At 35.9% G+C, this 19,674-nt stretch overlaps 1 protein-coding gene across 12 annotated transcripts in view; it reads left to right on the top strand.

The window, feature by feature from the left end:
- The window catches only part of RAPGEF6 (Rap guanine nucleotide exchange factor 6), a 235,557-nt gene that overhangs the window by 190,457 nt on the left and 25,426 nt on the right, over nucleotides 1-19,674 (top strand). For 9 of the 12 annotated variants that reach the window (XM_059917009.1, XM_059917011.1, XM_059917004.1 and 6 more), the window contains 5 exons: nucleotides 600-840; nucleotides 2,828-3,211; nucleotides 10,765-10,976; nucleotides 16,733-16,856; nucleotides 19,261-19,284. In XM_059917009.1, the coding sequence (XP_059772992.1) occupies nucleotides 600-840; nucleotides 2,828-3,211; nucleotides 10,765-10,976; nucleotides 16,733-16,856; nucleotides 19,261-19,284 (985 nt within the window). The remainder of the gene's footprint in view (nucleotides 1-599; nucleotides 841-2,827; nucleotides 3,212-10,764; nucleotides 10,977-16,732; nucleotides 16,857-19,260; nucleotides 19,285-19,674) is intronic. The other 3 variants (XM_059917006.1, XM_059917003.1, XM_059917014.1) reach the window with 1 other exon arrangement.

Below are 19,674 nucleotides of genomic sequence, written 5' to 3'. Positions count from 1 at the left end.
TAACTGTCCTGGAGAACAGTTCAGAAGTATATTTCAAAAACCTTAACAATATGCATGCCCTCTAACTCAGCATTTCTCTTTTTTTGGATTTTCCCTGAGGAAATAATCAGCTTGCCTGCAAAGGTTTATCTACAGGGAGAGTTTGGGGTGGGGGCAATTATTTATCATAATGTTACTTATAATAAAGGAAAGTGATATGCAAGGTAAATGTCTGTGATTAAGGGTTTGGATCATTTCAAATTATAAAATACATATTGTGAAGTCCTATGCCTCCATTAAAAAATGTTTTGTTGAAGAATATTTAATGGCATAAAAATGTTTATAATAAACAAAGATTTCGTGGCTTCCAAATCGTATGCATAGTATGACTCTGATTTTTCTCTTTTTCTTGGTGTTTTCCTGTGAACATATATTAATATTTTGTCATCTGAAAAGATACATTTATTTATTAATAAATGCAGCAATGATTTCTCTTAACCTCCTGAAATAGAAATGTGTATATTACTGTTTAGAGAGATCATTGTCTTCCAAATTATTTTTTGAAGAGTTTAAAAGCCATTTTCTGGAAAATAACAGGACATATTTTTGTATTTATACAGATATTCCTGATCAAGTTATAAGAGTTTTCAAAGCAGATCAACAGAGTTGCTACATTATCATCTGTAAAGACACTACAGCTAAAGAAGTTGTTTGTCAAGCTATTCATGAATTTGGTTTGACTGGTGCATCTGACACATATTCTCTCTGTGAAGTTTCTGTTACTCCTGAGGGTGTCATAAAACAGAGAAGACTTCCGGACCAATTCTCCAAATTAGCTGATAGAATTCAGCTCAATGGAAGGTGAATGTGCTTATTAATGAATGTACTTATTTCTACATGTGTTTTTGAAGATTCCATGTTAAAAGAGGTACTTTAAGTAGGAACATCATGTTTTTAGGTCTACTGAGTTCTCTCTAAAATTAACATGTATTTCTGTTTTTTTAGCTTTCTGTTGTCTCTGTAATTATGTATAATAGAATCTTAGAGTGTTAGCACTCATAAGTGCTACCCAAAAGTGGGAGAAAGAAAGGGAGGATAGTGTTCTAAAATATTTTAGCCCTCCTGCTAAAATGAAGTCTTACAACCACTGGTATAGTCCAATCTCTGTTTTTTAGAGGGGGAAACTAGATGGTCCATATCTTTGTATGTATCTGAGTGTATATATGTTAATTTATAAATTTGCTTTTTAAATGACCAGTATGTACTTGGGGCAGAAGAAGTCATAGTTTTCATAATTCTTTTTCTTAGTAGTTTTCCTTTTATGGATATACAGGAAAGCTTTTTAAAAATGTTTTTAATGTGCTCTGAAAATTATTTGATCAACTAGAAGATAGTTTTAGTACTACATTTGTTCTTTACTCTGGTGATTTTCTCTGACAATAATGCAATCTTTTTAGTGAGCCCAGATTCATATGTAGGATGAGATCCTTGGAAACCTTAAAATGACTATCCATCATGGTTGCTGTTAAGAAAGAGTGGGTTAATGCTGCTTTGCTGGCTTTACATAGTGGTTAAGAGCATGGACCCTGGAGCCAGACTGCCCAAATTCAAATCCCTGGTCTGGCTATGTGACCTTGAGCAAGTTATTTAGTTTCTCTGTGCCTGAATTTTCTCTTCATACAGTGGGATGATAATAATGGAACCTACCTCAGAGCAATGTTAGGAGAATTAAATGAGTTAATAAGCATAACATACTTTAAATGTTAGATATAATTTTATTATCTATAGTATGAGTTTCAACACTTATTTATGGTAATCTCTTAGGCATGTGAACAGTTTAAAGGCAGAAGAAAAAGAAATATAGTTCCTTGACAATAAAACATAGATGGGCGCAAACTTAGGCTTAGATCAAGTTGTATGTTAGAAAAGAATGAAGTAAAAACTACATGTGATGCAATATGTAACCTCTTCTGCAGCAACAGCCCTGTATATTTCCCAATTGTGAATTCTTTACTTAACCCATCTCTTAGCTTTTAAGTGCCATAAAATTGTTCATCTAAAAAGGTGAAAGGCAAATGAAGATCTTTTTTATGGTTACTGGTCAGTGCCATTTGCTGGAATGAGGTTTTGGATTTATCAAGGGAGAAATCAGTAGTGGAAGAGTTTCCCTCCTTTATGGGTTTTATTCTTCTTTGCTTCTCTCGGAAATTTAGAGTTAAGAAGGAAATGAGTGCAGCAACAACTTCTGAGTAGAGATGTGAACAGTCTTGATTCAGGAGTTTATTCATGCTGTCCATGAACAAGTATTTGTATAGTACCTATTATGTGTCCTGTATCCTTATAGAGCCCTCACAAAGCTTTTGTTCTCAAGAATATACACATGATTCTTCACACGTCATGTGAGTAGTTTCTTAAAATGATTAAGTTCACAGCATAATCAACATTATTTTTACACTTTAAAACAATAGATGTTAAATGGCGGAATAAGAGGAAAACTTCAAAGTCTTATTTAAAATGTTAATTTTCCATTTTATCTTTTTAAAAAATATTTATTTATTTATTATTTAGTTGCACTGGGTCTTAGTGGCAGGAGGCGGCCTCCTTAGTTGCGGCATGTGGGATCTAGTTCCCTGACCAGGGATCGAACCCATGGCCCCTGCATTGGGAGCGTGGAGCCTTAGCCACTGTGCCACCAGGGAAGTCCCTCTGTCTTATCTTTAAATTAATATTCTGCTGACATTTCTGGCAAAAAGTTATTAACAGTATAATATTTTGACAACAGTGATAAAGAGGGAAAGTGTTCTTATAAATGTGAAATCACTTATAAAAACAATTTTTTTCCTTTTAGGTATTATTTAAAAAATAACATGGAAACAGAAACCCTGTGTTCGGATGAAGATGCTCAAGAACTAATTAAGGAAAGCCAACTATCCATGCTGCAGCTCAGTACTATTGAGGTGGCCACTCAGCTGTCAATGAGGGACTTTGATTTATTTCGTAATATTGAGCCTACTGAATATATTGATGACCTTTTTAAGTTAGATTCAAAAACAGGAAATACTCACTTGAAAGAATTTGAAGATATTGTAAACCAAGAGACATTCTGGGTGGCCTCAGAGATTTTAACTGAATCAAATCAGCTCAAACGAATGAAGATTATTAAACATTTTATTAAAATTGCACTTCATTGTCGAGAATGTAAGAACTTCAATTCCATGTTTGCAATAATAAGGTAAATTTGTACAAATATTTCTTTATGGTTTTGTCATGATACTGGACATGAAGCTGATTTTCTTCTTAGGTATTAAATGGCTAGGAGAAGAAAAGTTCAATTAATATGTGTTTATATAAATATTGTTAGATTTAATATATTTTCCATTCTGGTGAGACTGGTTTTTTTCTCTTTTTGTTTCTTCCATCTTTCAGTCACTTAAACATTTTTTTGGTAAGTATAGGTGATTGCCTTCCCAGTTTTCTTCCTTTCTCCCCCTTTGAGGTATTATACCCTCTTGGATGTATGCCCAATAGCTGTCTTTATCATCAGACTTCTGTGCAACAGGCAGTACCTGCCTCACCATGATTTGACACTGAAAAATTAATGCACTAAAAATTAATGGTATTAATGCACTAACTTACAATTGCTATTTTGAAGTGACAACAGCAGCAACAGTAATAACAGCAGCCATTTGGTGACCTCTTCCTGTTTCCCACAGACTATACAAGGTATCAGTGAATGTGTTGCCACTCAGACAAAAGCTGGGCCATAAGAATTGTAAAAATCCTTCAAAGTTTATAAGCCCAGGTAGTGTGGATGGTTACATGAGCTCCTGGGAATCTTCTTCCTTCTCTTCACTTTTTTTTTTTTTTTTTTCTCTTCACTTTTTATGAGAATCTAGGTCTAGGTAATTTATTTTCTGACCCTCATCCAGCACAATGCTGACCAACAGAGGGATTCCTCTTAAAGCAAGTCTGATTTTAATGGTGGAGGGTAGTGGTAGTTTGGTCTATTTATAAGGCCATGTGCTTGTATATGGCAGCATAATAGCTACCTTAACTAATCCCATCCATGCACACCCTCCAAAAAATTAATTATGATTTGTTCCTAATACATGAAATAAAATTAGAATCTTTATAGGAACTTTTTAACCATAAATCTGTCATGGTAATAGGAAACTCCTTTATGAAATTTACCAGTGGATGCAATTGAACTAGGCACTGTGGAGGAAGTATTGAATAGTGATTAATAGAGTGACCTTTAGAATCAACTGCGCCTGTATTTGAATCTTGCCTCTCACGTGTCAAGGGAATACTGAAGACCAGTTTCTTATCTGTGAAATTCAGGAATTACACCACCTACCTCACAGGTTTTAACAGCTGGGTCTAAAACAAGAGAACAGAGATGCCATTGATAAACACTTAGAAGGCTAGAAATTGAAACTATTTGTATAGGAAGCACGGAGTGAAGAATCTGAGAGTTATAGGCTCAGTTTCAGAGTATTCCATTAAAAAAAAAAAAAAATTGATTGACACCAGAAGAGATCTCTGTGTCCAAAGAAAATGGTAAAGGGCTAAAAACTATACCTTAGAGACCGTCCTCAGGGTGGAGGTAAAGAAGAGAGTCCAGCCAAAGAAACAGAGGATCAATACAAGAAACAGTAGGAGAGCACAATTTTGATTGTGTCATTAAAGCCAAGGAAATAGAATGATTTGAGAGTGGGAGATAGACAGCAGCCCCAAGATGGGCATAAGAAAGGCCTGAGATTTGGTTAAGAGGCTTTGGTTTGGTTAGGAGGTTTGTTTTGTTATGAAGAACGTTTTATTATATACATTTTCGATAGTTCATGTAAAGTTAATTGCTTTGTATTCTTACATTTTATATTAAAATACATTACAGAATATAAAGGATATATTGACTTTTCAGCAGAGATGACACAGGCAAATCAATCACTTATGGCTGGAATTAAATAGCATATTTTATTTATTTCTCTTTTTATAAGTCTAGCCAAAGGTTTGTCAGTTTTGTTTATTATTTCAGAAAACCTGTTCTTAGTTTCATTGATCTTTTCTATTGTTCTTCTGGTCTCTTACTTATTTCTGCTCAGATTTTTGTTATTTCCCAAAGGGCTTAGTTTCTTCTTTTTCTAGTTCTGGTTACATATGTTAGGTAATTTATTTGAGGTCTTTCTTAATATAATTATTTATAATTATAAACTTCTGTCTTGGAACTGCTTTTGAAACATCCACCGAATTTTGGTATGTTGTATATCCATTTTCCTGTGTTTAGAGGCATTTTTTAATTTCCCCTCTGATTTCTTTGACCCATTGGTTGTTCAGGGGTGTGTTGCTTAATTTCCATTTATTTGTAGATTTTCCATTTTTCCTCTTGCTGTTTCACACACTCTGGTCAGAAAAGATACTTGGTATGATTTGGGTCTTCTTAAATTTGCTAAGACTTGTTTTGTGGCTTACATGACCTGTCCTGGAAGATGTTCTGTGCATGCTTGAGAAGAACGTGTATTCTGCTGATGTTGGATGGAATGTCCTGTATATATGTGTTAGGTCCATTGATCTAAAGTATGGTTCAAGTCCAACATTTCCTTGTTGATTTTTTTGTCTGGGTGATTGATCCATTGCTAAAAGTGGGGTATTGAAGTCCCCTGCTATTACTGTATTGTTTTTTTCTCCCTTCAGATCTGTTGGTGTTTGCTTAATATACTTAGGTGCTGTGCTGTTGGGTGCATACATATTTACAATTGTTATGTCTTCTTGCTGAGTTGACCCCTTTATCATTATATAATGACCTTCTTTGTCTCTTATTACCATTTTTGACTTAAAGTCTATTTTGTCTGACATAAATAACTCTATTCTCTTTTGGTTTCCACTTGCATGGAATATCTTTTTCCATCCATTCACTTTGAGCCTGTCTGTATCCTTTAGGCTGAGTTGAGTAGGATCTGGGATATATAGTGGGATCTTGTTTTTTTTATTCATGAGTAACTGTGCCATTGGATTGGAAAATTCAGTCCATTTACCTTTAGAGTAATTATTGATATGTAAGGACTTAACCACTGCCATCTAATTGTTTTCTGGATGTTTTATAATTCCCTTGTTAACTTTTTGACTCTGTTGCTGTGTTCCTTTGTGAATTGGTGCTTTTCCATGGTGGTATGCTCTGATTCCCTTTTCATCTTTTGTGAGTCCACTATAGGTTTTTGCTTTGTGGTTACCATGAGACTTATGTGAAGCATCTTATAGATATAACAGTCTATTTGACACTGATAAAATTTCAGTCACATACAAAACTCTACCCCCTCTTTTATGTTTTTAATGTCACAGTTTGCCTTTTTATATTGTGTATTCATTCACAAATTGTAGTAGCTAGAGTTATTTTTGACACTCTTGTCCTTTAACCTTTATACTCTAGTTAACATGCCACTATATTTAAGTGTTGAGAGTTTTTTAAATTTAACTGTATACTTACCTTTATCAGAGTGTTGTATATTTTTATATGTTTTCATGTTACTAGTTAGCATCATTTCATTTCATTTGAAGAACTTCTTTTAGCATTTCTTATAAGGCAGATCTAGTGATGGTGAATTTCTCAGCTCTTGTTTTTCTGGGAAAGTCCTCCATTTCTCTAGGATAACTTTGCCAGATAGAGTACTCTTGACTGTTAGACCACTCTCTCCTGGCCTGTAAGGTTTCTGCTAAGAAATCTGCTGATAGCCTAATGGGGTTTCCTTTGTAAGTTACAGTCTTTTTTTCTCTTGCTGCCTTTATTATAATGTGTCTTGCAGAAAGTTGTTTTAGATTGAAATAATGGGGTGACCAATTAGCTTCATGAGCTTGGATGTCTAGATCTCTTGCCAGGTTTGGGAAGTTCTCAGCCATACTTCTTTAAATAGTCTTTTTGCCCCCTTTTCCCTCACTTCTCCCTCTGGAACTCCAGTGGTTTGTATATTGGGGGTTTTTTTTTTATGGTTTCCCAACTTTCTTTATTCTTTTTCTCCTCAGGCTGAGTTATTTCAAAGTTCCTGTCCTCTATCTCATTGATTTTTCCTTCTCTTTGGTCTACTGGATGTTGATGCTCTCTACTGCATTTTTTCATTTCATTCACTGAATTCTTTGGCTCCAGAATATTCATTTGGTTCTTTCTTGTGATGTCTATATCTTTGTTAAATTTCTCATTTGTATCATATATTGTTTTCCTGATTTTGTTGAATTGTCTTTGTTTTCTTATAGCTGATTGAGTTTTCCTAGAACACCTATTTTGATTCTTTGTTAGGTAAATTATAGATCGCCATGTCTTTGGGTTTGATTATTGTGAACTTTTGGTGATGTCGTGTTTCCTTCATTTTTCAAGTTACTTGGAGTTTTGCATTGCTCTTTTTGCATTTGAAATAGCATTCACCTTCTCTGAGTTTTATGAGTTGCCTTCAGGATAAAAAACCTTTCATCATTCTTGATATATTGATAGATTCTGAGGCTTGCTCAGGCATTGTGTGGATACATCAGCTCCATGCTTCTTTTCCCTCTTGTGGCAGAATTCTGAAGCTTGTATGTCTTCTCTGTATCCTAGGATGTACTGTGTCAGCTGCTGATAGTGTCTTTTTTGTTTTCCTAAAGGTAGTGCTACAGCTCAGGTTTGTGGTTTCTTCTTTGCCCACAGACTCCTGGCCTGTTTCCTGTGTGTGTTTCCTCTCTACCAGAGCTTTCTCTTGGGACCTTGCACAGGGAGTCAGTAGCAGAGTGGGGGGAGGTGTGGGTTTGTGCATGGTGAGCTGCAGGTGCTCTTGGGTACGTTGGGGGGTTTACAAGTGAGGTTTTCCCTGTGGCTCCTGGATGGGCTTCCTGTTGGAATCCAGAAGCATTTAGCAGGAACCGCATCCCTTTAATACCCCTTGGAATCTTATATGCTGCTCTTCTGATCTGTTCCCTCCCCCCAGTCATGGAGCTCCCACTTTAGTGCTCTGGATGCTACAAGACAGAATGAGTGTCTTTGGCAGCATCCTACACTGCTAGGGCAGCCAAGCATTCACTCACTGGCTCTCCCTTTCCCCTGTGGGAGAAATCATGGGCCGTCTAGTTTAGGCTTAAGCTGTGGTTTCCTTGATGCCAGCAAAGTCAAGCTATTTCTATTCCAGTGCATCTGCACTCTTTTTTTCTGTTCTGTTATACTCCAACAGAGTGCTTGAACTTCTCCTCTGGATACCTGGACTTCACAAAGGTTCTCATGTCTGTAGCTGACCACCCAAGTCAGCGTTCTCCATGTGTTCCCAGACCACAGCTAAGTGGGGCCAGAACCATTTCATAGTCTCCTGTAGGTTCCACAGCCAGTACCCAAATCTGCCTGCTTGTTACCCAGTACACCAGTGGGTGAGGCTCCTCTCAGGTCCCTTGCTCTGTGATTCTGGGTCTCACAACTCCCACAGAGGCACTACTTACTGTTGGATAGATGCTGAATTTTTGTTGTTGGGGCAGGGGGTAAAATGAGGGTCGTCTTATGACAGTATAATGCTGACATCACTCTCTCCAGTCATCTCCTGGTTGAAGTTTGTTTTCTAGTCATTTCTTGCACAAGGGCTTATGGGAATTATATATCCTGAGCATATTCAGAGTGTTTTTCTGTTGCCTTTGAACTTCAGTGTCAGTTTATCTGCCTTTAAAATTCTTGTCTAACATGTAATTTCTTGGGAACCTCATAGCTAATGGCTCTACAACTAGCATTTTATATAGCTGTTCAAGTTTCTGAGTTTACTCTCCATATTATTTCCTTATCTCTGAAGTCATTTACCTTTACATGGGTGTTTCCACATGTCATTTAGTTCTGTATCAAGTTCTCTGGAACTGTGGTACCTATTCTATAGATTCAGTTCTTTTGTTTCTGAATAGTTTTCTCAAAGTGTACTTCTGAATATTTTTTCAGTTCCATTATTTTCGTTTCCTTCTTCAGGGATACCAATTATATATATTTTAGATCTCCTTTGTCTTCCATATCCATTATTTTCTCTCTTATTCTTTTCAGCTCTGTCCATTTCCATTGATTGCTTTTGTTAATCCTTTCTTTTAAGTCACTTGCCCAAGGTTTTAGCGGTGTCTTTTTTTTCTTTATGTAGGTTCCAGTGTTGCCTTCATTTCTCTGTTGTTTGCATTTTTTTCTTCCATTCTTTTCTAAACTTTACTTAACTTTTTTATCAACTTATATATTTTTTCCCTAAACTCTTATATCACTGCATTACTCTTTGTTTACTTTATTAGTTCATTTGAAATCATGGCTAGAGTCATTAGTCCCAGTTTTTATTGTATTGTTGGAACATTTTCCTGCTTTATGACCTTTAAGTCTTTGTTTTTCCTTGTAGCAGCATGTTATAGCTCTGGCATTCATTCCTTCTTTTTGAATGACATGAGTTTTCCTATACCATCTCTCTGCAGGAGATTCATGTGGGAGAAGAGCCAGGGCAGTGTCCCAGGCTAGCAGAAATAGAGCTTGTATGTGAATTGTTTTACCCTTTACTTCTCTCCAGCAAATGAAAATTGGCAGTTTTATGGCTGCTTACAACTCAGTTTCTCCCTTCTTTCTTGTGTTACTGTTAAATTCCTTCTTGCCAAGATGTTATATCACTGTGTGTACTGTGTTAATCTTACTTTCCCTGACACTCTCTGGTAAAGAACAGAGTCCAACCCTCTCCTAATTCTGTCAGCCTATGGACTCTGTTGTGTTGTTCCAAATAGGGGATTCCTGGTTTGCCTTCTGGGTGAGTTCCCTGCTTCAGAGAGCTGTGCTTTACCAGCTTTCATTGACATCTTCAGCTGCAGGCATTCTTTTTCAGCATTTTGCATGCTCAAAGTTGACCTTGACTATTTTTTGACAGCCTTTCTAATGTGTTTAGGAGTTACAGATATCTCTTAGTTTTGGTGGAGATGAAATTTGCATTCCTGTTATTCATCCTTGTAGTTGTTTGGGATGATTTCTGAGAAGCAGAGGGAACAAAGATACCTTAACTCCACACTTTAAAATCAGAAGTCAAGAGAACATTTTAAATACCATAGTATTGGTAAAAGTCGGGTGACTGAGAACAAAAGAGGGATTAACTGGTAAGAAAATTGCACTATTCATTCAGCAGCATACCTATGAGATGGTAGTATAGAGGTAAGGGATAGGGAGGAGGAGTTGTAGCCTAATTGGCATGCATTATTTTTAAAGTTAGGACTATCTGAGTTTGTTTAAAATCCTATAGAGAGGAGACATTGAATATATGAAGGCCTGAGGGACAACAGGATTAGAATCTAGGGATATGGAAGTATTGGAATCAGGGACATGAGTGGCCAAAATCTCAAGGAAAGAAGGTTTTCAGCCCCAGAACTTGCCTTGCTTCTTATATAACGCTTGTTATTACTTACACCACTTTCAAATAGATAATGTGTCCATAAAGTTATTTCTAAGCAAATAACAAAACATTGTGATACTTGAAGTTTATATTTAAGTTAAATGCCTATTTTATGGAATTATTATATTTGTGATTTACATGCAGACTACAAAATAAAGGCTGTTGGTATACAACTGTAGGCAAGTAATGTAGTTCCTTTGAAGGAAGTTTTCCTTAAGATCAAGGAGTCCCTTTTATTTATTTTTTTTTCATGGTTCTCTTGTTTATTTCAACACATTGAAATTTGTCCCTGCTTATTTTACCTTTATTAGAAAAGATTGGTTTATATACTTTCCTGACCTGAGTCCTTTCTCTCCCACAAGTCCCTTTCTAATGTTTTTATTCTCATCTTTGGCAGTGGCTTGAACCTGGCATCTGTAGCACGACTCAGAGGTACTTGGGAAAAGTTACCAAGCAAGTATGAGAAACACCTCCAAGATCTACAAGACCTTTTTGATCCATCTAGAAACATGGCAAAATATAGAAATATTCTTAGTAGTCAAAGCATGCAGCCTCCAATTATTCCACTCTTCCCCGTTGTCAAGAAAGATATGACTTTTCTACATGAAGGTATTTAAAAGTTATTTGAAAATTAGCATATTTAGCCTCAGCTAATTCTCCATAATTGTGATGTATTTAATGTATTTTCCAGCCTATTGATTAAAAGTCACTAAAGCTTTACCCAGTTAAATGCAGCAAATCTTAGGAACCAAAACCCACATTATTGACAAGAACAAATGTGGGTATTTACCCAATGCATTCAAACTTAAAGTTGACTTACAACCAAAATCAGACTTTTTGATCTTATTTATTGTTTTGTTTAGTAATATTTTTCCTTCCAACTTCGTTTTTTAATTACTAAACACATACGGAAAAGTACCCAGAACAAGTGAACAACTCAATGAATTATGACAAAGCAAACACCCATGCAACCAACATCCAGTCAAAGAAATAAAATATTGCCTACCTCCCAGCACCCCCACTCACGCCCTTTCCTAGTTACCACCTTCATCTTCCCCAAAGATAACTAGGGTCTTGACTTCTAATACTGTGGTTTAGTTTCACCTGTTCTTGAACTTTATATAATCACAGAGTATGTTTTTTTTTTTTAGTTTTGGTTTGGCTTCTGGATTATTTTGGTCAACATTAGACTTGTGAGATGAGATTCTTCCATGTTGGTTTGGCTTCTGGATTATTTTGGTCAACATTAGACTTGTGAGATGAGATTCTTCCATGTTTCTGAGTGTAACTGTACTTCATTTTCAAAACTATTTAGCATTCATTCCATTACATAAATGCAATAGAGTGGATTCATCCAATCCATTGATGAGCATTTGATAGTTTCCACTGTTTACGAATAATGCTGCTATGAATATTCTTTCACATATCTCGTAGTGCATGTGCATTTTTGTTCAGTATAATTCACAGTGAAATTTATGGGTCCTGATATTCATATAATCAACTTTGGAAAGTAGTTTGAGGTTAATCTACTAAAGTGGAACACTGGCAGTGTTACTAGCGTTCTTGTTGTTCCTCATTCTCACCAACACCTGGTAAATTGATTCTTTTTATTTTTACCCATTCCAGTAGGTGTGTAATTGTATCTTGATGTGGTTTAATTTGCATTTCTCTGATTACTAATGAGGCTGAACACCCTTTTGTATATTTATTCGTCCTCTTTTGACAATTATCAGTTCAGTGTCTTGCTTATTTTTTATAAGGTTCTGTTTTTCTAATATACTTTTTAAGAATTTTGTGTAAGTCCTGTATATAGTGTGACTTGCCTTTTGACTCTCTTAAGGATGTCTTTTGATGAACAGCAAGTTCTTAGTTTTAAAAACCTAATTTATTAACCCTTTGCCATGTGGTTTATCTGCAATCCCCTTAATTGATTTTTGTGAGTGGTATTTTTCCTCCATTAACTTGCTAACTATACAGTGTTTTACTAATTTTCTAGTGTTACACTAGACATTATATTGGGTTGGCCAAAAAGTTTGTTCGGTTTTTTCTGTACGATGGCTCTAGTAGCTCTTAGTTGTCTTTCACTTCATTCGAAACAATTTTGTTAGATTGTATCGTGACAGCTGTCATGTCAACGTGCATTTTTTAAAAACTTATCAAAATTGGTGGATTTTTGTGTAGCCATTTTAATATTGAAGATGGAAGAAAAACAACATTTTTGGCATATTATACTTTATTATTTAAAGAAACGTAAAAATGAAACTGAAACGCACAAAAGGGTTTGTGCGGTGTATGGAGAAGGTGCTGTGACTGCTCGAACGTGTCAAAAGTGGTTTGCGAAGTTACGTGCTGGAAATTTCTCGCTGGACATTGCTCCATGGTCGGGTAGACCAGTTGAAGTTGATAGCAATCAAATTGAAACATTAATTGAGAACAATCAACGTTATACCACGCTGGAGATAGCCAACATACTCAAAATACCCAAATCAAGCATTGAAAATCATTTGCACCAGCTTGGTATGTTAATTGCTTTGATGTTTGGGTTCCACTAAGTTAAGCGAAAAAAACCTTCTTGACCATATTTCTGCACGTGATTCTATACTTAAACGTAACGAAAACGTTTCATTTTTAAAACAAATTGTGACAGGTGATGAAAAGTGGATACTGCACAATAATGTGGAACAGAAGAGATCGTGGGGCAAGCGAAATGAACCACCACCAGCCACACCAAAGGCCATTCTTTATCCAAAGAAAGTGATGGATGTTGTGTATATGGTGGGATTGGAAGGGAGTGAGTCTTCTATTATGAACTCCTTCTGGAAAACCAAATGATTAATTCCAACAAGTACTGCTCCCAGTTAGACCAGCTGAAAGCGGCACTCGACCTAAAGTGTTCAGAATTAGTCAACAGAAAATGCATAATCTTCTATCAGGATAACGGAAGACCACATGTTTCTTTTATGACCAGGCAAGAACTGTTACAGCTTGGCTGGGAAGTTCTGATTCATCCGCCATATTCACCAGAGACTGCACTTTCGGATTTCCATTTATTTCGGTCTTTACAAAATTCTCTTAATGGAAAAAATTTCCATTTCCTGGAAGACTGTAAAAGGCACCTGTAACAGTTCTTTTCTCAAAAAGATAAAAAATTTTGGGAAGGTGGAATTATGAAGTTACCTGGAAAATGGCAGAAGGTAGTGGAACAAAAAGATGAATATGTTGTTCAATAAAGTTCTTGGTGAAAATGAAAAATGTCTTTTAGTTTTACTTAAAAACCAAAGGAACTTTTTGGCCAACCCAATATATTTATACTTGTTGATATTAATTCAGGTAATATTCATTAGTACTTTTCTGTGTGTCAGGCAGTGCAAGAAGTTAGACCATTTAAATTCCCATTTACTCACCTCCCGACTTATATACAGTTGTTTCCATGCCTTTAAATGCCACACGATACTATTGTTGTTTTTGTATTGTTTTGTTATTGTACTTTACTGTGTAAAGTCAGTATTTATTTAGCTTTACCTGCATGATGATATTGTTACTGTTCCTGCATTTCAAAGTTTTCATATGGTTGGGGTTTTTTTCTCCTGTAGAACACTGATTATTATTCCCTTATGCGCAAGTCTACTGGTGATGAAATCTCTTACTTTTTGTTTATTTGAAAAATGTCTTTAATTAATATTCATTCTTTTTTTTTTGAAATTTAAATTTATTTATTTATTTAGGCTGTGGTGGGTCTTCGTTTCTGTGCGAGGGCTTTCTCCAGTTGCGGCGAGCGGGGGCCACTCTTCATCGCGGTGCGCGGGCCTCTCACTGTCGCGGCCTCTCCCGTTGCGGAGCACAGGCTCCAGACGCGCAGGCTCAGCAGTTGTGGCTCACGGGCCTAGCCGCTCTGCGGCATGTGGGATCCTCCCGGACCGGGGCACGAACCCGTGTCCCCTGTATTGGCAGGCGGACTCTTAACCACTGCACCACCAGGGAAGCCCAATATTCATTCTTAAGGCATAACTTTGGTTGGCACTTACCTTTCAACATTTTGAGATAACAAAACTGTCTCCTGGCTTCCATTGTTATTGTTGAGAAATCAAGTGTCAGTCTTATTCGTTGTTCCTTTGACAATAATCTACCCTTTTTCTAATAGCTGCTTTATAATTTTCTCTTCTCTCTATCTCTGTTTTTCTCTAGTTTTGCTATGATGTGACTAGGTACAGTATTTGGCTTTCTCTGACCTGGATATTTTTATTCATTCTGGAATTTTCTCTCAGCTTAGTGTCCTATTTTTTAATTATTTCTTCAACTATGTCTAATTTACTGTTAAATTCAGCAGCAAATTCCTTATTTCAGTTATTGGGGTTTTTTTTTCCAGTTTTACAATTTAAATTCATTTTTTATCTTCATGTTCTCTGCCAGAGTTCTCAGTGTTGTTTTTTATAACCTTGCACATATTTACCAGTTACTATTATGTTTGTCTCCAATAACTCCATAATCTAGATCCTTTATGAGTCTGTTGTCTTTTTTTTTTTTTTCCTTGCATTTCAATCATGTTGAATTTTCTCCTGATGTACCTGGTTATTTTTGACCAAATGGATGTTGTGTATAAAGAAATTACAGAAATAATCTAGGGTTTCAGACAATATTACATTCCTCCAGAGAGAATTAAAGCTTGCTTCTGCCAGGCAGCTAGGGGTGCTAGCAATCCAAAAATCACATAAACCATTTTCATATTTTGAGATAATTTAACACTGAACTTTTATCCCAGTCTGCATTTAGTTTATCTTTAGTCTGAGGATATATATATAGGCCTTTAAAATCCCAACCCAAAACACTGAAGATTTATCTAGACTTAAGTTTTTCTTCTCTAACTTCAAAGGTCATGGTGGCACTACTCAGTTTTTCAGCTCATCATCCCCTTTTCTGAAATCAGCAGATGCTGGGTCAAGCACTGGGAAATGCTGAACTTGCCACAGATCTTCATTATTGCTTCAGATCTTCACAGCCTTGATAGTTTTTTGATGACTTAAAACATTTTTTTTCTATTTTGTCCAACTTTTCTAACTGTTCTTAGCAGGTGTGTTGTGCCAATTAACTAGTTGTACTGCCCCCACTTTCATTATCACTCCTTTTTCATAAGAAAATATTATTATAGGCTTCAAGTATATTTTTCTGACATGCTCCCTCAAAACATGTTTATGTGACTTGAAAGTATTTTTGGTTATCATTTTGTTTTCAACTCATGTTGAGACCCTGAACAATTTATATGTCCAATGGATAGGTGCCATTTACTACAAAAAGGGAGCCCACCATGTGTTCCAGACCCATGTGATTCTCAAACTTGGCTTCAGGGACTTGGAATTCCACAGACACCTCAGGGGCTACGTGGAAAATAAATAGGGTCACACCAACTGTTAAAGACAGGTGTGAAAAAAAGACAGTTAGATTACCCTTTGAACATATAATTTTTTGCCTTGTGGTTTGAACTGGGTAAGCCAACATATGGGCTAAGTCTGGTCTCATTCCTGTTCTCGTCAAAGAACAGTAGACCGTTTTGAGAGGTGTATGAGTTTTTTTCCTCAGAGAACTACTTAGTGAAACAGAAACAAAAACCATGGAACTTATGAACAAGCAAATTTGTGTTTAATGATTAAAGTCATGATTGTAAATTCAAATTCTGGGGAAGAGAAGATGCATGGCAGACTAGAAGATGTCTACCCCTCCGAGCCAGCCACCTCTTAATTTTGACTAATTATTACCACTTGGAAAACAGACCTATCAATACTATTATTTAATCCCCCACCTACCCACCCCACTTTTTTTCTTGGAGATAAGTCAGAAATTCTTGTTTTCTTGGGATGTCTTCCACTTCTTAAGTGTTGACAGCTCATTTTACAATTTTTTTAAGTATCGTAAACCATAGGAACCTTACTGGATTAGTTAAGCCAAAGGTCACTCTTTGTGACCTCTGGCTAAAACCTAAGTTTTCAAGTGCTCTACTCTGCTGCCCAAAAAAGCAGATGCACGTACCTGCCTAAGAGTGGGCTGAGCATCTGGAGAATTAGATTTGAGGAGCTGTACTTTTTACTAGGTGTGCCTACAGCATAATGAAATGGCTTTTAGAAGCTATGCACAGTTTCTCACTTTCCAATAATCATAATCATTACTTCCGTAGGAATAGAATTTCTCCCATTAGCTCATTCCCTGGGAGCAGGATTAAACCATCTATGGGTTTATCAGTTCTTGAAAACAAAAGTGACAGTTTGAAAAAGAAGGTTCTGATTTGTGCCTCCAACAATAATAACTTGACTTCTGCTACCTTTATATAGATATTTTAATTTTGGAAGTTAAAAAAAATTACTTTTATTCTGTAGGAAATGATTCCAAAGTAGATGGTTTAGTAAATTTTGAGAAGCTCAGAATGATTGCCAAGGAAATTCGTCAAGTTGTTCGAATGACTTCTGCTAACATGGACCCAGCTATGATGTTCCGACAGAGGTATGTCATTGAAGTGTGTAAGTGTTACAGAGCGGCACTGAGCATGATATAATATTTTTCATTTATTGACCATCTGCCATTTGTTACGCAGTGTACTAAGTGCTTTACAGATGTCACTCTCAAGTAATCGTTTGTCACTATAACCTTTAAAGGTTGGTAGTAGTATTGGCCTGCCTTTTACATGTGAAGAAACTGAAGCTCAGAGCAGTTAGGTAATGTGTCCAGGATTACATAAATTGCTGAGATTTGAACCCTAGTTCTCTGTTACTTTTTTGAGTACATGGATAGTTCTGTATTGTTATTGTTAATTAAAATGTCATCTAACTTAAATGTAAGTAAGTTGCTGATCTTTACTGAAGTTGTCACAGAGGACAGAGGCTTTCATCTGGTTTCTAACCAAATGTATGAAGTATTAGTCTTTTATTTTTACTGAATATGTCTTTTATTTTTATTGAATATTTTTAAAGTTCTATTTCTACCTAAGTTCTACTTTATTCTTCTGAAATATATTCCTTGGTCTCAAGTCATGGTACTGCTGTTTATTTGTATGTAAATTCTTTAACGCAGTTTAGAAAGTGCAAATTTAAGGATGCTCCATCTTTAATAAAAATGAAAGTATTATTTGCATTCAATATTAACCTGATCTTCTAAGAATGCTTTTTAAAATTCATTTTTAATGTAATAACAAATGCCTCCTCAAATTATATAAAACATAAAGTATGTTGTCAAGCTGTTCCCAGTAATTTTTGTAATTTTTAGGGTAAAAAGATATTAGGGTTTTAATTTTTGGTCTGATTTTCTTCTGGGCCTTTGTGTATAGCTTCAGTACCTAAGAGCTTTAAAAATGAAATGTTTACCCAGGCAGACACAATTCTTGTGGCTTGAAAGAAATATAGCCTACTAAGGAAACAAAAATACTTGGTTCTTTAAAAGTTAGAGATGGAGTTTTTGTAACCAAACAGAATCAATGTGTGTCAGGATAGGTTTTTTTATTTTTGTTTTGTTTTGTCTAAATCACTGTTCAGGAGTCTTTGTTTTTATAAGTAGTTGACCTGATCGTTGCTCTAGTGTAGAAATTCTCAAAGTATGGAGGAAGGGGTATATCATATCTCCTCTTCCCAACCCATCCCACTTCTGTCCCTGAGAATCACTACATGTAATGAGGGGTGTCATTGCTCAGCAGTGTAGAAGCAGAAAACAGTAAAAACCAGGGGCCAAAGCAGACCTGGAGGATTTGTTTGTTTCTTTGTTTTTAAGTTTTTGTTTTTGTTATATGTCCCTGTACAGTGGCCCCACCACTCCCTGTTGTCTTACACAGACATCCATCTACTCATGTATTTTAGCACCCTCGTTCCTCAAGACGATAATGACTTTGAGAGCCAGACCAGTTGATAATATTTTAAGTACCAACAATGCCTCGGAAATGAGCAAAGGAGGAAGAAACTGAGGGTGAAATCAGTAAACATGGCTGTTTCCTTGGGAATGGCCTAGGCTAGAGTAGAATGCAGTATAGGAAAAAATAAAACATAATTAGATTAGACTGAAGTTTTCCTGAATCAATTGTATTTGTCAGCTAGTACTGAAATGTACTAGCTTTCTTTAAGCAAGTAATTGTCCAGTTTGGTGGTGTATAATATCTTGTGTAGACAAAGTAACCCCTTTTATTTTAACAGTCGTCAGCGTGCTAACTGAAAAACAGGATTTTGGGCTGGCCAGAGCTGGAGCTTATTGGATACAAGCCAGGGATATAATGAGACCAGTCGGGATTGGGGGGAAGGGGCAAAAAAATAAATGAGAATAAAAATTTTAAAAAGAATCTTGATTCAGCCCAATTGTAGTGTGAGGAGATACAGGATCATAAAGATTTTGATGATATATTTATACTTACATTTTAAGTTGGATTTGCTGGTCAAAATTTCTTGTTAATACACATTGTAAGAGAAATTTCTGCACTTAAAAATGAAATTATAAATCTTTGTTTCTTGTAACTTCATCCTTGCTTAAATGTATGGCTCAAAAATCCTTTTTAAAAAAAATGTTCAAAAGATCATATTCCTTAATTTAAGGTTTCCCTGAAAACTTTGAATTCAAAATTCATAGTTAGTAAATATTTTTCCTTAAGCTTCTTATTAACATAAGCCTCTAAATGAATTAGGTATTAAAAATATAATTGGTCTAAAAGCATACTGTTAAATATTGTGGAGTTTTTAGGCCTTCAGTACATATCATAATTCATTTTACCCCCTTGTATTCCATTAAAGTCATTTTACTGTTAAGCTACCATTTTTTTCTAGTAAAATTTTTCTGTTCTGTCTCCATAGTTTCTCTGACTCACGACTGTTGTCTTTTTTCTGTGCTTTCCTATTCAAACACATGCTTCAATGTTTGTGGCTCTTGCTTACAGGAAGAAGAGGTGGCGGAGTCTGGGGTAAGTGTAGAGATGAATGCAACTGGAATGAAGGTTGTGCAACTGTTAACATATACTGCATCCTTTTCATTAATGCACGCACGTAAAATAGCATGTGTTCTATTAACCCTGTCAACCTACATTCCTGACAAATGCCTTTTGCTAACAAGGTTAAAATAGTGTTAGAACTAGCTTTTTTTCCCTTTACTTTTCCATTGTTGACATCCCATAAGTCCCTTTTAGATTTTATTTAGCAGGGTCAGTTAGATGATGATGACGATAGCATATATTTGTTGTGTGCTTCCTATGTGCCATATACTTCTCTGTGCACTTTATATGAATTATTTAATTCTCCAGCCACTCTGTGAAATAGATAATGTTTTTCCCATGGTACAGATGGGGAAGATAGAA

This window comes from Balaenoptera ricei, chromosome 3 (assembly GCF_028023285.1).
Source record: "Balaenoptera ricei isolate mBalRic1 chromosome 3, mBalRic1.hap2, whole genome shotgun sequence".
NCBI lineage: Eukaryota > Metazoa > Chordata > Mammalia > Artiodactyla > Balaenopteridae > Balaenoptera > Balaenoptera ricei.
This window is presented reverse-complemented; position numbering and strand designations above follow the sequence as displayed.